The 17,108-nt window shown below is 42.7% G+C and overlaps 1 protein-coding gene across 5 annotated transcripts in view; it reads left to right on the plus strand.

Annotated features, from left to right (window-relative positions):
- The window catches only part of recql5 (RecQ helicase-like 5), a 110,964-nt gene that overhangs the window by 82,332 nt on the left and 11,524 nt on the right, over window positions 1–17,108 (plus strand). For all 5 annotated transcript variants that reach the window (XM_072241898.1, XM_072241900.1, XM_072241899.1 and 2 more), the window contains 3 exons: window positions 328–421; window positions 9,924–10,067; window positions 13,528–14,072. In XM_072241898.1, the coding sequence (XP_072097999.1) occupies window positions 328–421; window positions 9,924–10,067; window positions 13,528–14,072 (783 nt within the window). The remainder of the gene's footprint in view (window positions 1–327; window positions 422–9,923; window positions 10,068–13,527; window positions 14,073–17,108) is intronic.

The raw sequence follows: 17,108 nt of genomic DNA on the forward strand, positions 1-17,108 counted from the left end.
GAAACAAATATAAATGAGTGTTTAAGGAGTTGGGGAGAGTTTCAGTAAGTGGACTGTTAAGTATTTACATAAGATTATACGAGCCTTAAGTTTGTACCATAACCTGTCTTCCTTTCTCAAAACAATTAAATCCCATATCCATGAGACCTTTGCTGTGTCATTTTGCCTTCCTGTTTCTCCCCACCCTCTCTTCCTCTCTCCCCTCTCCTTCCTCCCCTTCCCCCTTCATACTCACACCCTCTCTCCTCTCTTGTATTAGTATTAACACAAATATATATCAAAATGTTAAATGTCTGCTGATGCCACTATCTCCTCTCTCAATATCAGGGCTGACCCCCACTCATGCGCCATAGAGGTAGAACATGAAGCTTTCAAAACCAGTAAAATGGCTAATTTATATAAAGCAGTTGTACTCCGAAAGGTAAGGAAACTAAATGATGCCTTTTTAATGCATTTTCATACATTGTGACCTTCCAAGTATATTTACTATCATTGTTGATTCATTGCAGTTAATGTGTACAATTCACTCAGCACTTCTGCCATGGATACATCCAACCACTCCAAAACTAGGATATCCAGGTTTGGATGTTCCGGGTGCTGGTGTTTGTTTTACCAAATGTGACTTGAGTTACAGTGCTCCTTTTCCCTTTATCTAGTTTATTATGGAACAGCTCAGTTTCAAACCAAGAGCCCTGTTCTCCTTATCAGCCTCTTTCCCTGGCATGAGAGTTTCGTTCTCCACTTGTCAGTTTGTCTTGGTAGAAGTTTGGTTTTTGTTTATTTGAAGAGCAAATGCTGTCATTCTCAATGAGCAGAAACAATTACAGTCTCTTGCTTAAGTTCTTGCTCTACTGCCATCTTAAGAAGTGCAACACCCCTGCTAATAAGAAGTTTGCACAGGCTAGGCAGTCATACAATCGAGCAGAGAGACAGGCCAGAAGAAACTGCCTGAGTCAGTGGTGGAGGCAGATACACTAGTGAAGTTTAAGAGACTACTAGACAGGTATATGGAGGAATTTAAGATGGGGGGTTATATGGGAGGCAGGGTTTGAGGGTCGGCACAACATTTTTCTATAAACCATAACATCAAACTCAAAAATGACTTAACCAGTGGTAACCTTAGCAGCAAGGAGTGGTGGAATGTTGTGAACTCCCTCTCTGAAAGAACAGGCCACTCTGACATCCCTGTCATTGAGCACAATGGGCCTGTACATACAACAGCAAAGGATAAGGCCAATGTTTTCTGTTGGGCTTTTGCAGATAAATGTCGGCTCACAAATGCTAATGACCAGCCACCAGATGTCAAGCAGCTTACTACCACCTCGCTGAACAAAATCATCTTCAAACCTGAAGACATCAGGAAAATTATGCAACAGCTTTAGCCTGATAAAGCATCTGGCCCTGACCAGATTCCAACTAGGGTCTTAAAGGAATGCAGTGCAGAACTTGCAAGTCCTCTCTGCCGCCTCTTCCAGCTATGCTTCTCAAGTGGTATATTCCCAGAACAATGGAAAATAGCATCAGTAACACCAGTACACGAGCGAGATTCCAGAGCTGATCCTACAAATTACTGCCCCATATCCTTACTCAGTGTCATCAGCAAGGTAATGGAAGCAGCAGTCCACAAACAAGTTCAGAACTACCTACTCCGTAACATCTTAATTTCAAGTAGGCGGTATGGATTTAGACCTGATCACAGTACAGCCGATCTCCTCACCACCTTACCTCAAAGGTGGAACACCGTCTTAGACAAAGGTGGAGAAGTGTGTGTCATAGCCCTGGATATCAAAGGAGCTTTTGACAGGATCTGGCATAATGGACTCTGTGTTAAGCTGAGACCCAAATGAATATCTGGAAAGCTGCTTAGATGGCTGCAGAGCTACCCTCATGGACGGACCATCAAAGTTGTTATCTTTGGTCAGGCTTCTGATTCTTCAACCATCAATGCATGGGTTCAATACTTGGGCCACTTCTGTTTTCCATCTTTATTGACGACTTGGTTGATGCATGCATCAACGAGCTATACCTGTACACTGACTCCACACAGAGAAGGAGAGAGTAATACAGTGGCACAGTATTACAGAGAGTAATACAGGCCTGAATAGGGATCTTGACAGGATGAAAGTCTGGGCAGGTGACTGGAATGTCACCTTTGAGCCTACTAAGTGCAAGGCGATGGTGATGTCTAGGAAGAGGAATCCATCTAACCCTGACCTTTATTTTGGGAACTGCAAGCTGGATTTAAAGAAGGAACTAGTAATCCTTGGTGTTAATATTGACAGCAAGTTGGTGTGGAATAAACACCTTTCCACTATTTCAAACAAGGCTGGACAAAGGCTTGGAGCTCTGTGGAAAGTAGCATCCAAACTAGACAAAGAGGGCAGAGCCACGGTTTACAAAGCCCAGGTACGAAATATCATGGAGCATGCCTGCTTGTCATGGATGAGTGCCTCACAGAGTGTCCTCAACCAGCTTGATTCCATTCAAAGAAAGGCTCTCAGGGTTATAGGTGTAGATGAAGCCACAGCTCGTGAGAAGCTAGCCATCAGTAGCTTACACCACAGACAACAGGTTGCTGCAGCTACTGTGCTGTACAAAATGCACACCAGCCAGAGCCCTGCAGACACTCACGCCACGCGGCCTTCATCTTATGAGAGACGGTGCACCACACGCTCAAGTTTATCTATGCCTGCTCATGCTGTTTCTATGCCTGATGCGAGAACCTACACACTGGATAGAAGCTTCCTTCACTGTGCATTCAGAATTTGGAACAGCCTCCCAGATGCTGTGGTTGGAAACATCTGCGATGAAGGGGTCAAAGCCTTCAAGAGTCGAGTGCACAAACACCTATCATTTCTGGGAGGGAAGTCACATGCTTCTTCATATGCTGGCATGAAGGGGACCAGGATGGCAATGCTTGGTTGTTGGTAGTTAGGGTTAATACCTGACTCTCAAGAGCACTTGTGAGTTATGTTCTGGCTGGTCTTAGTCCTTAAACTGCTGGAGAACAGTGCGGAAAGAACAGGTGCTGTTTTCTCCCGGTAGGGATTAGTTTTTAGTTCCAAGTGTTCCTGCCATGCTTTGTCACCCTGCAACCTTATCCTTCAATCTCTTTGAATTATGGAGGACAGCATGTGTACAAATGTCTCTCTCCAGCAGACTTCATCATGATCATCATGACTCCAGTATTTCTACTTTTTTTTAGCGTTTCTTAATTGTACATAAGATTGTACAGAGATTAAGGGAGCTAGGGCTTTATTCTTTGGAGAGAAGGAGGATGAGAGGAGACATGATAGAGGTGTACAAGATAATAAGAGGAATAGATAGAGTGGATAGCCAGCGCCTCTTCCCCAGGGCACCACTGCTCAATACAAGAGGACATGGCTTTAAGGTAAGGGGTGGGAAGTTCAAGGGGGATATTAGGAAGGTTTTTTACTCAGAGAGTGGTTGGTGTGTGGAATGCACTGCCTGAGTTAGTGGTGGAGACAGATACACTAGTGAAGTTTAAGAGACTACTAGACAGGTATATGGAGGAATTTAAGGTGGGGGCTTATATGGGAGGCAGGGTTTGAGGGTCGGCACATCATTGTGGGCCGAAGGGCCTGTACTGTGCTGTACTATTCTATGTTCTATTTTTTTTGTGTTCTATTGCTGAGCAGCAGTGAACCATCTGATTGGCCTATCAGAGTTCTCTTTGGGAACTAGTTGACTTGATCAGCATTTCTGATCTGGCTATTGTTCACGATTGCATTTAATAAAAAAAAAGTTCCATTAACATTGACAAGCACCAATCTGTGTGGTTTTAATCAGCCTGAAATTAAAACCACACTGATTTCTGGAAGGCATGGCCAACATTCATCTCCAACTGCCTTCATTCTGTTGCTTAGTGCTTCTCCCACAGCTTTTCCATCAGTCACAAATTGGCAAGATTGGATTAGTATTAGAATCATGAGTACCAGGCATTACAACACTATAGAGCTATTTCACATATGTCATATGAGCAGATAACATTGTTCAGCAGTCATCTGTGCTAAGTTGCTTAACTGTGCAATATTGTAATTTATTTGCTAAACTTTAAAGATGAAGTTAGTCAATTTGAAATAACTTAATTGACAGTTTTAACATTTACATAATCATAAATTACAATTTAATTAAGGGGGAAAGCAGAGAATAGATTATAACTGGAAGCCTTCTGTAATTGGCCATGTAATACGAGCAGACATTTCACACGAGAAATATTGGGCTCCATTTTGTCCCCTATACTTCCATGTAGTTAAAGTTGATTCAGTATGAGAATTAATGGTGTCAGTATTTGGCTTGACATTTAGTTTCCAGCATAGAATGGAGTAATGGGTACATCAATTGCTTTATAAATTTTCCATGGAGTTGGTGCATGAATGAAGTCACTGGAGAAAAGTATTGGTGGGTATGAAGTAGCCCTTTGAAATAGATATGAAGCAACCCCTCATCTGCTTTTAAATAATAATCTGCTCTTTGATTTTTCCTTCCAAGGAGGATGACCTCGCATTTACCAACATTGTGCTCTATCTGCCAGACCCCTGCCCACTCACCTGACCTATCTATAGCTCTCTGCAGACTCTCTGTATCTTCTGCACAATTTGCTTTTCCACTCAGTATCATCAGCAAACTTAGATACACTAAGCTCGGCCCCCTCTTCCAGATCATTAATGTATATCATGAACAGTTGTGGGCCCAGCACCAATCCCTGTGGCACACCGCTCACCACTGATTACCAACTAGGAAAACATCCACGTATCTCAATCCTCTATCCATGCTCATACATCACCCTCCAACTCTATGCATCTTTATTTTGTGCATAAGTGTTTTATGTGGCACCATATTGAACGCCTTCTGGAAATCCAGGTAAATAACGTCTGTCTGTGCCCCTCTATCCACTGCTCATTATATCCCCAAAGAACTCCAGTAAGTTTGTCAAACAGAGCCTGCCTTTGATAAATCCATGATGCGTCTGCCTAATGATCTATTTATTTCCAGATGCTTTGCTATTTCTTCTAATATGATAGCTTCAAGCACTTTCCCAACCAACTGGCCTGTAAGTTACCTGCCTTTTGCCTACGTCTATTTTTGAATAGTGGCGTGACAATCGCTGCCTTCCGGGACCTGCCCATAGTCCAGAGAATTTTGGTAACTCACCAAAGCCTCTTCTATAACTTCTGACATTTCTTTCAGTACCCAGGGATGCATTTCCATCAGGACCCAGGGTACTTATCTATCTTCAGGCCAACAAGTTTGCTCAGCACTACCTCTTTAGTGATGGCAATTGTATTGAGGTCCTCACCTCCCATCGCATCCATAACATCTCTCTTTGGCATGTTAGATGCGTCCTCCACCGTGAAGACCGACACAAAATTGTCATTCAAAGCCTCGGCCATTTCCTCATTACCAAATATCAATTCCACCTTCTCGTCCTCCAAAGGGAACTACATTCACTTTGGCCATCCTTTTCCGCTTTATATAATTATCAAAACTTTTACTATTCATTTTTATATTTTATGCTAATTTCTTTTCATAATCTAGCTTCTCTTTTTTATTGCTCGCTTAGGGGTACTTCGTTGCTTTTTAAAGTTTTCTCGATCTTCCGGTTTCCCACTAACCTTGATGACTTTGTATGTACGAGCTTTTAGTTTGATGCCTACTTATATTTCCTTAGTTATCCAAGGCACCGTGAAAAATCTCCTTGAGAGTCTTCCACTGTTCCTCAACTGTCCCACCATATAGTCTGTGTTCCCAGTCAACACTAGCCAAAGCCTCCCTCATCCCATTGTAGTCTCCATTGTTTAGGCATAATACACTGGTTTTAGATCAAACTATTGCAGCCTCCATTTGTATGAGAAACTCAGTTATACTGTGATCATTCTTTCCAAGAGAATCTCTAACTACAAGATCACTAATTTTACCTGTCTCATTGCACAGGACCAGATCTAAGATGGCACGTTCTCTTGTAGGTTCAGTAACATAATGTTCAAGAAAGCCATCATGGATTCATTCTGTGAAGTCCTCCTCAAGACTGCCTCGGCCAATTTGATTCACTAAATCAATGTGCAAGTTGAAGTCCTCCATGACTGCTGTTCCATTCTGACATGCCTCAGATATTTCTCTGTTGCCTGCGCCATTGTAATGTTATTATTCGGTGGCCATTAGACAACTCCCACCAGTGATTTTTTTCCCCCTTTACTATACCCAGTCTCTACCTAGATAGATTTAACATTCTGCTCCTTAGACCTTATATCGTCTCTCACTATCACCCTGATCTCATCTTTAATTAAGAGCGCTATCCTACCACCCTTACCTTCCTGCCCATCCTTCTGTATTACCTGATATCCTTGGATATTTAATTCCCAATCCTCTGCACCCTGCAACCACATCTCTGTAATGGCCACTAATCATACCTCTTTGTACTGATTTGAGCCACAAGTTCATTGGCCTTGTTTCGAATACTACGGGCATTCAGATAAAGTGCCCTTACACTCATTGTGCTTTTAAAACCTTATAATCTTTTACTCTTTTGCATTTGACTTTTCTTCACTCCACTCTTACTTTTTTCCTTTTTATCTTTTGTTTTTTCTTTATCTTTATCCACACTTTACTTTTTTACTTTATCTATAACTTTTCCAATTTGTTGAACCCACCCCCTACTGCTTAATTTAAAGCTTTAGTTATGTGATTCACTAGGATCCAGGTCCCATCTCGATTCAGGTGGAGCCCATCCCATTGGTATAACGCTCATCTTTCCCAATATTGGTGCCAATTTCCCATGAATTCAAACCCACTTCTCCCACACCAATCCTTGAGCCACACATTTAACTCTCTAATCTTCTTGACCCTGTACCAGTTTGCACATGGCTCAGGTAGTGATCCAGAGATTACCACCTTTTTGGTTCTACTTTTAATTTAGTCCCTAGCTGTTCAAATTCCCTCAGCAGAACCTCTTTCCTTGTTCTACCTATGTTGTTGGTACCCACATGGACCACGACAACTGGATCTTTCCCCTCCCACTGCAAATTCCTCTGCAGATCAGATAAGATGTCCCAAACCCAGGCACCAGGCAGGGACGCTCTATCCTTGGGTCAGAGAACTCTGTCTACTCCCCTGTCTATGTGTTCGTCCATCGTCGACGTCGATGAGGATCTCGACACCAGATGGTGTCGAGACTAGCGCATGATTTGGATTTAAGTGAGGGAGAGTTGCGCAGCGTCAGCCTCACCCTCTCTTCCCAATTCCCATCTGGGTCCAGTGGCAAGACAGAGTCTAGACAGCTGGAGATGGGACTAGGCGCAGTGGATGACCAGGACATCTTCTGTGTTTTGTCCTGCTCTACATGTTCCACGACACTTGCAGAGACCGCCTTCTTGACCGTTGGACCTCCCATTGGTCTCCGCTCAATCCGCTGGAGTCTGTCTTCGCATGCTGGGATAGACAACTCCTTATCTCACCGAGGGTCTGAGACCCGTCGGCTACCCTCACCTGGTTTAGCCGGCTTGTTGAAGCCGTTGCCTGGGGTGTGGCCGCTGTCGCATGGAAACAGCTTCGGGGAGCCACAGGTGAGAGCTGAGTGTCAGGTGGGGACCAAAGGTGGACTAACCGCCTTGAAAATGACGTGACATGTTTGCCCATCAGAGGTGCTACCCCTCCCTGACACCCCGACACCCCACCATGTGCTGTACTATCCCCACTCACCACTACATTTCTTTCCCTCCTCTTGAATGGCTCCCTGAACTCCAGTACCATAGTTGGGTTGCTCGTCCTTCCCACAGACCTCACTGTCATCCTCACAGGGAGTAAAAATCTCAGAGCTGTTGGACAGGCTCAGGGGCTGAGGCTCCTTCAGCACCTACTCTTGGATCCACTACCCACCTTACTCGTAGTCATACCCTCTTGTCCCTGACCACAGACTGAATTTCAGGCAGCTAATCTAATGGGTGTGACTACCTCCTGAAACAGAGAACCCAGGTAACTCTCCCCCTCCCTGATGTGTCACAGTGTTTGAAGCTCAGATTCCAGGTCATCAACTTTGAGCCTGAGTTCCTCCAGCAGCCAACACTTGCTGCGGATGTGATCACCAGGAATCACTATGGGGTCCGCCAGCTCCCACAACATGCAACTACAGCTCGTCACCTGATCCTGCATCATCCCTACTTTATTTAATTAGCTGTTATTTCGTGACCCCTTTATTCAACCAGTACAAAAGCCTTATTTACTACTTACCTGTGCCTCCTGGCCAAACCTCCAGTTCCCACTCCTGCACTGGTTCCATCACATAATGGCCGCTCTGCTTTGACCCTGCTTTACTTTTATTTGCTCCTGCTAATGAATCATGAATAGATTGGTCTGCCGCTAATGGACCGACCCCCACGAAATCCCCTCCTTTTTTTTTAAACTCTTCTCCCCGATGCCTGTGAAGCTCTCTCTCTCTTTGAATTGATTGGTCTGCTGCTAATCTAGAAAGAGTTAAAACAATGCAGATGGAGTTTAATGCTGATAAATGTGAGGTGCTACATTTTGGTACGACTAGCTCAAAATAGGACATACATGGTAAATGGTAGGGCATTGAAGAATGCAGTAGAACAGAGGGATCTAGGAATAATGATGCATAGTTCCCTGAAGGTGGAATCTCATGTGGACAGGGTGGTGCAGAAAGCTTTTGGTATGCTGGCCTTTATAAATCCGAGCATTGAGTATAGGACTTGGGATGTAATGTTGAAATTGTACAAGGCATTGGTAAGGCCAAATTTGGAGTATTGTGTAGAGTTCTGGTCACCGAATTATAGGAAAGATGTCAATAAAATAGAGAGAGTACAGAGAAGATTTACTAGAGTGTTACCTGGGTTTCATCTCCTAAGTTACAGAGAAAGGTTGAACAAGTTAGGTCTTTATTCTTTGGAGTGTAGAAGGTTGAGGGGGGATTTGATAGAGGTATTTAAAATTATGAGGGGAATAGATAGAGTTGACGTGGATAGGCTTTTTCCATTGAGAGTGGGGAGATTCAAACAAGAGGACATGAGTTGAGAGTTAAAGGGCAAAAGTTTAGGGGTAACATGAGGGGGAATTTCTTTACTCAGAGCGTGGCAGCTGTATGGAACGAGCTTCCAGCAGAAGTGGTTGAGGCAGGTTCAATGTTGTCAGTTAAAGTTAAATTGGATAGATATATGGACAGGAAAGGAATGGAGGGTTATGGGCTGAGTGCAGGTAGGTGGGACTAGGTGAGAGTAAGAATTCAGCACGGACTAGAAGGGCCGAGATGGCCTGTTTCCGTGCTGTAATGGTTATATGGTTATAATGCATAAAGGAACTGAATCTTCAAATGTGCATAGCCTCATCTCGAGTACCAACTTCAAGGAAAGGAGTATTGGTCTCAGTGGAAGTTGAGCATGTGTTCACCAGTCCTGACGCAGGGTTTGAACCCTGAAAACCAACTCCTTATCCTCCACAGATGCTCCTCAACCTGCTGAGTTCCTCCAGCAAATTGTCGTTGCTGTAAAATGATACCCCTGTGTAAATTATGAAGAGGGATTGATAAGTTTAACTCGGATTCATATGAAGTCTGAGGTGATCAAATAGATGTTTATAAAAGGATTTTAAAAAAACTAGAGCTGCAAAATTCATTCAAATGTGCTAGGAATGTATTGTAAGGGATAAGGTCTTAAAATTAGAGATTTTCAAAGTGAAATTCAGAAATACTTTTCCCACAGAAAGGGTAACGTACATTTAATATGCACATTTGGATTGACTTCCAAAGTCCCTCATCAAAGTTAGGTGACAGAATAATTGAATATGGCAAATGAGGTAAAGATCAACAGTGATCTGCTAGAATGGTGGGAAGGTTCAAGATGCTTAACAATCCATACTAGTTCTTATTTAATTGTCTGTTGCTTTCTTACCAGGTTGCAGAAATTAACAAATTGACTGAAAATGGACTGCTGTATCCAAAACTGACAGAAATGGACAATGCATCAGCATCAACAGTCAGGACAGCAAATAGTGATAAAGACAATGAAACATTTATTTCTGCATCAGAGCTGTATTCTGTGAGTACGTTGTGGTGAAGAAGTGTCATGCCCTTCATCTCCTACCGTGAATCTCGGAATGGAATTGAAGATCTGATAAAGCTTTTATTTTTCCTTCTGAAAGTAAATGCAGCACAATTTATCATTCTAATTTCATTTCCTGCACAATTTCAAAACGGTCAGCATTTCCTTTAGTTATCCCCTTCCCCTACCCTGAATGCTATCTCACTATTATTTCCTGATTTTGGTGTCACTTGATCGTGGCCTATAATTTTACAGATTTGTTAAAACATAGTGTGACATCTCTCATTTGTAAACCAGTTTAAAAAGGATAGATCAAGTCTTATTATTCCCAACTCTTGTCAGATCTTAAGGTGAAACATACAATGTTGGTGTTGTACACTACCTGGTTGCAGATAGCTGGGTGGATCTGGCTGCCATTTGATCAAGCAAATTGCATGAAAGAGAATCAGAATCAGGTTTAATGTCACTGGCATTACTCATGAAACTTTGTTTTGCGGCAACAGTACATTGCAATACATAATAAAAACTCTAAATTAAGTAGTGCAAAAAGAGAAGGAAACATAGTGTTCATGGGGTCATTGTCCATTCAGAAATCAGATGATGGAGGGGAAGAAGCTGTTCCTGAAACATTGGGTGCAACCTGGTTTATGAATGAGAGATGTCACACCAGGTTTTAACAAATCTGTAATATCATAGGCCACGATCAGCTGACCCCAAAATCAGGAAATAATGAGACAACAGTCAGGGAAGGAGAAAGGGATAACTAAAGGAAATGCTTACTGTTTTGAAATTGTACAAGAAACCAAATTAGAATGAGAAGAGGGCATGTCCTGGGTAATGGGGTCCTTAATGATGGATACTGCCATTTGATGTATCACGTTTTGAAGGGGTCCTGGATACTGGGGAATCTAGTGCCCATGATGGGCCTGGCTTTCTGGAGCTTTTAGAATGCTCTCCATGGTACATCTGTAGAAACTTGCGAGTGTCTTTGGTGACGTACCAATTCTCCTCAAACTCCTAATGAACTATCGCTGCTCTCATTTCTTCTTCGTAATTGCATCATTGTGATAGATCTTCATAAATGTTGACACCCAGGAACTTGAAGCTGTTCACCCTTTCAATTTCTGATCCCTCGATAAGGACTGGTGTGTGTTCCCTCGACTTCCCCTTCCTGAAGTCCACAACTGGTCTTACTGATGTTGAGTGCAAGGTTGTTGCTACAATACCACTCAACCAGCTGATCCATCATCTGTACTCCTCCTTGTTATCAGAAATTATCTCAGCAATAGTTGTGTCATCAACAAACTTATAGATGTCATTTGAGCTGTGCCTAGCCACATAATCGTTTGTGTACAGAGAGTAGTGCAGTGGCTTAAGCATGCACCCTTGAGAGGTGCCGGTGTTGTCAGCGAGAAGTTGTTGTTTCTGATCTGCACAGACTGTGAACTCCCGGTAGTTGCAGAGAGAGGTGCAGATGCCCAGGTTTTGGAGCTTGTTGATTAGAACTGTGGGTATGACTGTGTTGAATACTGAACTTTAGTCAATAAGCAACAGCCTGATATAGATATTGCTATTGTCCAGCTGATCCAAGGCCAAGTGGAGAGCCAGTGAGATTCCATCACTGATCACGAGTGTGGTATAGTTATGGAAAACTACAAAAGGACAATAGATCCTAAACTGGGTTGAGGCCACTTTTACTAGATTGAAGTGTTTAGTAAAAACATACTAAAATTGACTTGAGTAAATCAGTCCTAGAGCAAAGGGGACTCAAAATGTTCCAGATTAATGTTTTCTCAGAGGTAAAAGACTGGGCAGCATATCTGGAACCCTTTGTAATGACGAGGTGAATTAGGGTACGATAAGGCAAGAAAGTGAAGCTTATATGAGGCACCAAGAGCTTAATATAGAATAAAATCTTTTCTAGAAAATTTAGAGATGTTATTAAAGAAGAAATTTAAGGTAGCAAATCATATGGAAAATTGCACACAAGTAAATTCAGAGATGATGTATATTTATAAGTAGATAAAAAGGAAGTTAATTAAGGGAAGTCAGTTTTAAGTTGCAGAGCAAGGAATGAACAGAAAGGAATAGCTTTGATCGGGCGATGCCAAGACTACTGTAAGTTTTTGAAGAAATCGTCTGGTTAACCGGTGTAGTTCAAGGAGGTAGAAACAAATAAAAGGACATGTGAATGCTATGCAATGCAGGTCAAAGTTATAAGCAATGTCCAGCAAATCAGACAGTGTAAGTGGAGGAAAAATAGCGAATTTATATCGTAGATGGATACCATTCATTGGAACTGGTCAGTTATCGCACTAAGTAAGTTATTTGAGTTTGTTGAATTCAATGTTAAACAACAATGCCTCAACATAAGATTGTGGAACAGAACCTCTCATCTTGTGTCCTGAGCACATTACAGCCTTCAGGACAGTACCATCTTCACCAACCATTCGCTTCTTGTTTTCCCATGCAGTCATGGGACTGAAACACCTACTTTTTCTCACTCATTTCTTCCAGTTATTTTAGTGATTGCACTCACAATTCAGTGTTAATAAAGTGGCCTCCTGTGGTTTAGAGAAACCAAAAGTAGATTAGGTTATCTTGAGCCCCTTCCTACTATCACACTGACATACCTGATTGAGGCTTCTCGTGGTATTCCCAGTGAGAACTGCAGAGAATGTTTGAGGAATACCTCCCACCTCATCTTCAGCCTGGTCCAGTTGCCATCTTTAGGACTCAACACTGAATTCAACAATTTCAGTAAACTAATTTATCTCTGTGTTAGAATGCTGTTGACCTCCAAAACACTCCAGGTCTACTGATCACAAAATAGACGTCCAGTGTATCATGACCATTATTGACAGCCCCCACCAAAATCACCCCACTATACCTTGTTAGTGACCCCAAGCAACTACCTGTTGTGGTTTGACCACAAATTATTGACAGCTGTATGTGGGTGCTACTTCTTGTATGATGACTCAATGATCTCAAGCCTCTGACCATGTACCATGAATGCTGGAGACCAGAACCCATCTGTGGAGTAATGTCAATTATGTCAAACTTATGAAGTAATTCCAAAAAAAGTGTGTCTGACTGTAAGCCAATGTCTGCCATATCTTGACAATGACAGCAAACTACTAGTCTTTGATCTAAGTCACTGCCCTATGAAGTTTCTGTGACTTAAGCCTTTATCCTGTGTAACCTTTAACCTAACTCACAGCCCTCTGTATACTCGCAATGACCTTAGCGACAGCTCTCTGTATGCTTTGTGACCTCCCCATTGTATAGTTCCAGTGACCTGAGCCACTGCCTTCTGTAGTTTCAGTGACAGGAGTAGCTGCCCTCTGCATGGTATTTCTGACCTGTCACTGGCTGTTGCTTGTCAATGGTCTGACCTTCTCTATTGTTTCATTGTTCTTGTAATTGTAGTTTAAAAAAGAATGTTTATATTTTGCAGTTTAAGCCAAAGCGTGTTGGAGTAGCAGTTAAATGTTCATCCAGCCCATTCCAGACAGCAGGAGATCTGCTGAAGAATTCTGTGCCAGTGGAGAGTGTGCATAGGAATTATGCTAAGTTGGAGGACCCAAACCACCATTCAAAAAGAGCAGAGAGAAAAACAGCGCAGGATTGCACAAATCCTTCTGTAGACAGCAATGTGAGGACATGTCAAACTGCACCTGCTCGTGCCAGTCCCATCAAGAAGAAATCCGCTAAAAAACAATTGCTTGCAGAAAGCGCCAAGAAGGGGTCACAGAATATTACTAAATTTTTTCAGAAAAACAAGTCTGAAGGAACAACAAAGAATTCACCGAAGAGTCTCAATGATGATCCCAGCTCTCTGGTCAATGATGGCCAAGAGCAGTATAGCAGGAAAGGATTGTCTTCCATTCTAACCTCTTCTGAAGAACTGGAATCATACCCAGATCCAGAAACTTGGACCCAAAATATCAAAGCAATAGAAAAACATACACAATTTTTTCATCATGTGGAGGAAAAGACCAGGTAGATAATTTATTCTCGGTGGGTTTGTTTCACATGCTGTGCCTTTCAAATGGATCTGTATAACTGAGATACTCAATTGGCAAGCCATTCAGAAAAGATAACACTAAAGTTGAACATTCACAAGATATGTTTGCAGTACAGTGCAGAGATACTCCAGTGATCTGTACACTTCTTTCTTTGTCACACCCTGAGTCTAATCTCAGAAACTTGCTCTCCAAGCTGGGATTTTAATGTATCTGAAAGTGGCAGTTCATATTGATTATCCAATCAAGAATGATATTTCATTCAGTACATAATATAATTAATCTTTTTTCTTCAGTATTTTTATCTTTTTCAGTGTTCTCTGGAGAATCACAACAATTTAGAGCCAGAATTATTGACATTTCTCTATAAAAGTGGCAAAGCTATTTCTCTAAAAACAGAGTAATGCTGAACTTGTTGATTGAACGATTCTCCACTACACTTTACTACAAGGCTTCCTGATAGTTCTCTGTATGGATTCCAGCAAGGAGGGCAAAATTCCTGTTTTCCTCTCTCCATGGTTATTTTCCTATTCTTATGTACATCATTTTTGAAAATTTTTATACCATAGATAACTTGGCTTCAGTGTTGCTCTTAAGTTTGGTCTTTTCCTTTGGTCTCCAGAGACCAGGGGTTCCTAACCTTTTTTGTGCCAGGGACCTATACCATTAAGCAAGGGATCCGTGGACCCCAGATTGGGAGGCCCTGCTAGGGATGGTTCCCAGAACTTTATGTACTTGTAAAACAACTTGACTTTGCATTGTGGACCCTCATGGTCTCAAATGCAATTCAGTGTACTTTCTGTGTGTGCCCAGGCGTGCCATTCTAATCTTTCAAAGCTGGATTGAGAGAATTGTATTAGTCATAGTCATAGTCATACTTTATTGATCACAGGGGAAATTGGTTTTCGTTACAGTTGCACCATAAATAATAAATAGTAATAGAACCATAAATAGTTAAATAGTAATATGTGAATTATGCCAGTAAATTATGAAATAAGTCCAGGACCAGCCTATCGGCTCAGGGTGTCTGACCCTCCAAGGGAGGAGTTGTAAAGTTTGATGGCCACAGGCAGGAATGACTTCCTATGATGCTCTGTGTCGCATCTTGGTGGAATGAGTCTCTGGCTGAATGTACTCCTGTGCCCACCCAGTACATTATGTAGTGGATGGGAGACATTGACCAAGATGGCATGCAACTTGGACAGCATCCTCTTTTCAGACACCACCGTCAGAGAGTCCAGTTCCATCCCCACAACATCACTGGCCTTACTAATGAGTTTGTTGATCCTGTTGGTGTCTGCTACCCTCAGCTTGCTGCCCCAGCACACAACAGCAAACATGATAGCACTGGCCACCACAGACTCGTAGAACATCCTCAGCATCGTCCGGCAGATGCTAAAGGACCTCAGTCTCCTCAGGAAATAGAGACGGCTCTGACCCTTCTTGTAGACAGCCTCAGTGTTCTTTGACCAGTCCAGTTTATTGTCAATTCGTATCCCCAGGTATTTGTAATCCTTCACCATGTCCACACTGACCCCCTGGATGGAAACAGGGGTCACCGGTACCTTAGCTCTCCTCAGGTCTACCACCAGCTTCTTAGTCTTTTTCACATTAAGCTGCAGATAATTCTGCTCACACCATGTGACAAAGTTTCCTCCCATAGCCCTGTACTCAACCTCATCTCCCTTGCTGATGCATCCAACTATGGCAGAGTCATCCGAAAACTTCTGAAGATGACAAGACTCTGTGCAGTAGTTGAAGTCCGAGGTGTAAATGGTGAAGAGAAAGGGAGACAAGACAGTCCCCTGTGGAGCCCCAGTGCTGCTGATCACTCTGTCGGACACACAGTGTTGCAAGCACACGTACTGTGATCTGCCAGTCAGGTAATCAAGAATCCGTGATACCAGGAAAGTTCCACCTGCATCGCTGTCAGCTTCTCCCCCAGCAGAGCAGGGTGGATGGTGTTGAACGCACTGGAGAAGTCAAAAAACATGACCCTCACAGTGCTCGCTGGCTTGTCCAGGTGGGTGTAGACACGGTTCAGCAGGTAGATGATGGCATCCTCAACTCCTAGTCGGGGCTGGTAGATGAACTGGAGGGGATCTAAGTGTGGCCTGACCGTAGGCCAGAGCAGCTCCAGAACAAGTCTCTCCAGGGTCTTCATGATGTGGGAGGTCAATGCCACCGGTCTGTAGTCATTGAGGCCGCTGGGGCGCGGCGTCTTCGGCACAGGGACGAGGCAGGACGTCTTCCACAGTACAGGAACCCTCCGGAGCCTCAGGCTCAGGTTGAATACATGGCGAAGTACTCCACATAGCTGAGGGGCACAGGCTTTGATCACCCTGGTACTGACAGGGTATTGATATGCAAGACAAGATACAAACTGTTAAAGTGCTTTATAGCAAAGTGATTTACTCTGTACAGTTTGTAATAGGAAATAATGCATACTCTGATTCCCTACACCAGTCATTCGTCTTGCTTGAATTAATGAAAATAATTGCAAACTTAACTGAGCCAGGGCAAAAGTTGCTCTTACAGTTTTCTGTTTAAAGTGTGAATGTGTACTTTTTTTTAATCACTTGTTTTTGCAAACCATGTCTGAGACAAATACTTGTCGATGTGAGATGTTTATGAGATCTAGGTGTTGTTTATGATCCAGTCATTGGGCTAAGATTTCAACTACATTTCTTCTGGATGCTTCAACATAAGTTAGTACTCTCGGTGACCACTTTATTAGGTATACATTTGCACCTGGTCATTAATGCAAATATCTAATCAGCCAATTTTGTGGCAGAAACTCAGTGCATAGAAGCATGCAGATATGGTCAAGAGGTTTAGGTGTTCAGACAATAAAAAAAGAATGGGGAAGGTGTCATTGGCCGTGGAATTATTGTTGGTAACAGACAGGGTAGTTTGAGAATCTAAGAAACTGCTGATTTCTCGGACTTGCATGCACATCAGTCTCTAGAGTTTACAGACAATAGTGCAAACAACAAAAAACATACAGTGAGCG

The sequence above is a fragment of the Mobula birostris genome, chromosome 24 (assembly GCF_030028105.1).
Source record: "Mobula birostris isolate sMobBir1 chromosome 24, sMobBir1.hap1, whole genome shotgun sequence".
NCBI lineage: Eukaryota > Metazoa > Chordata > Chondrichthyes > Myliobatiformes > Myliobatidae > Mobula > Mobula birostris.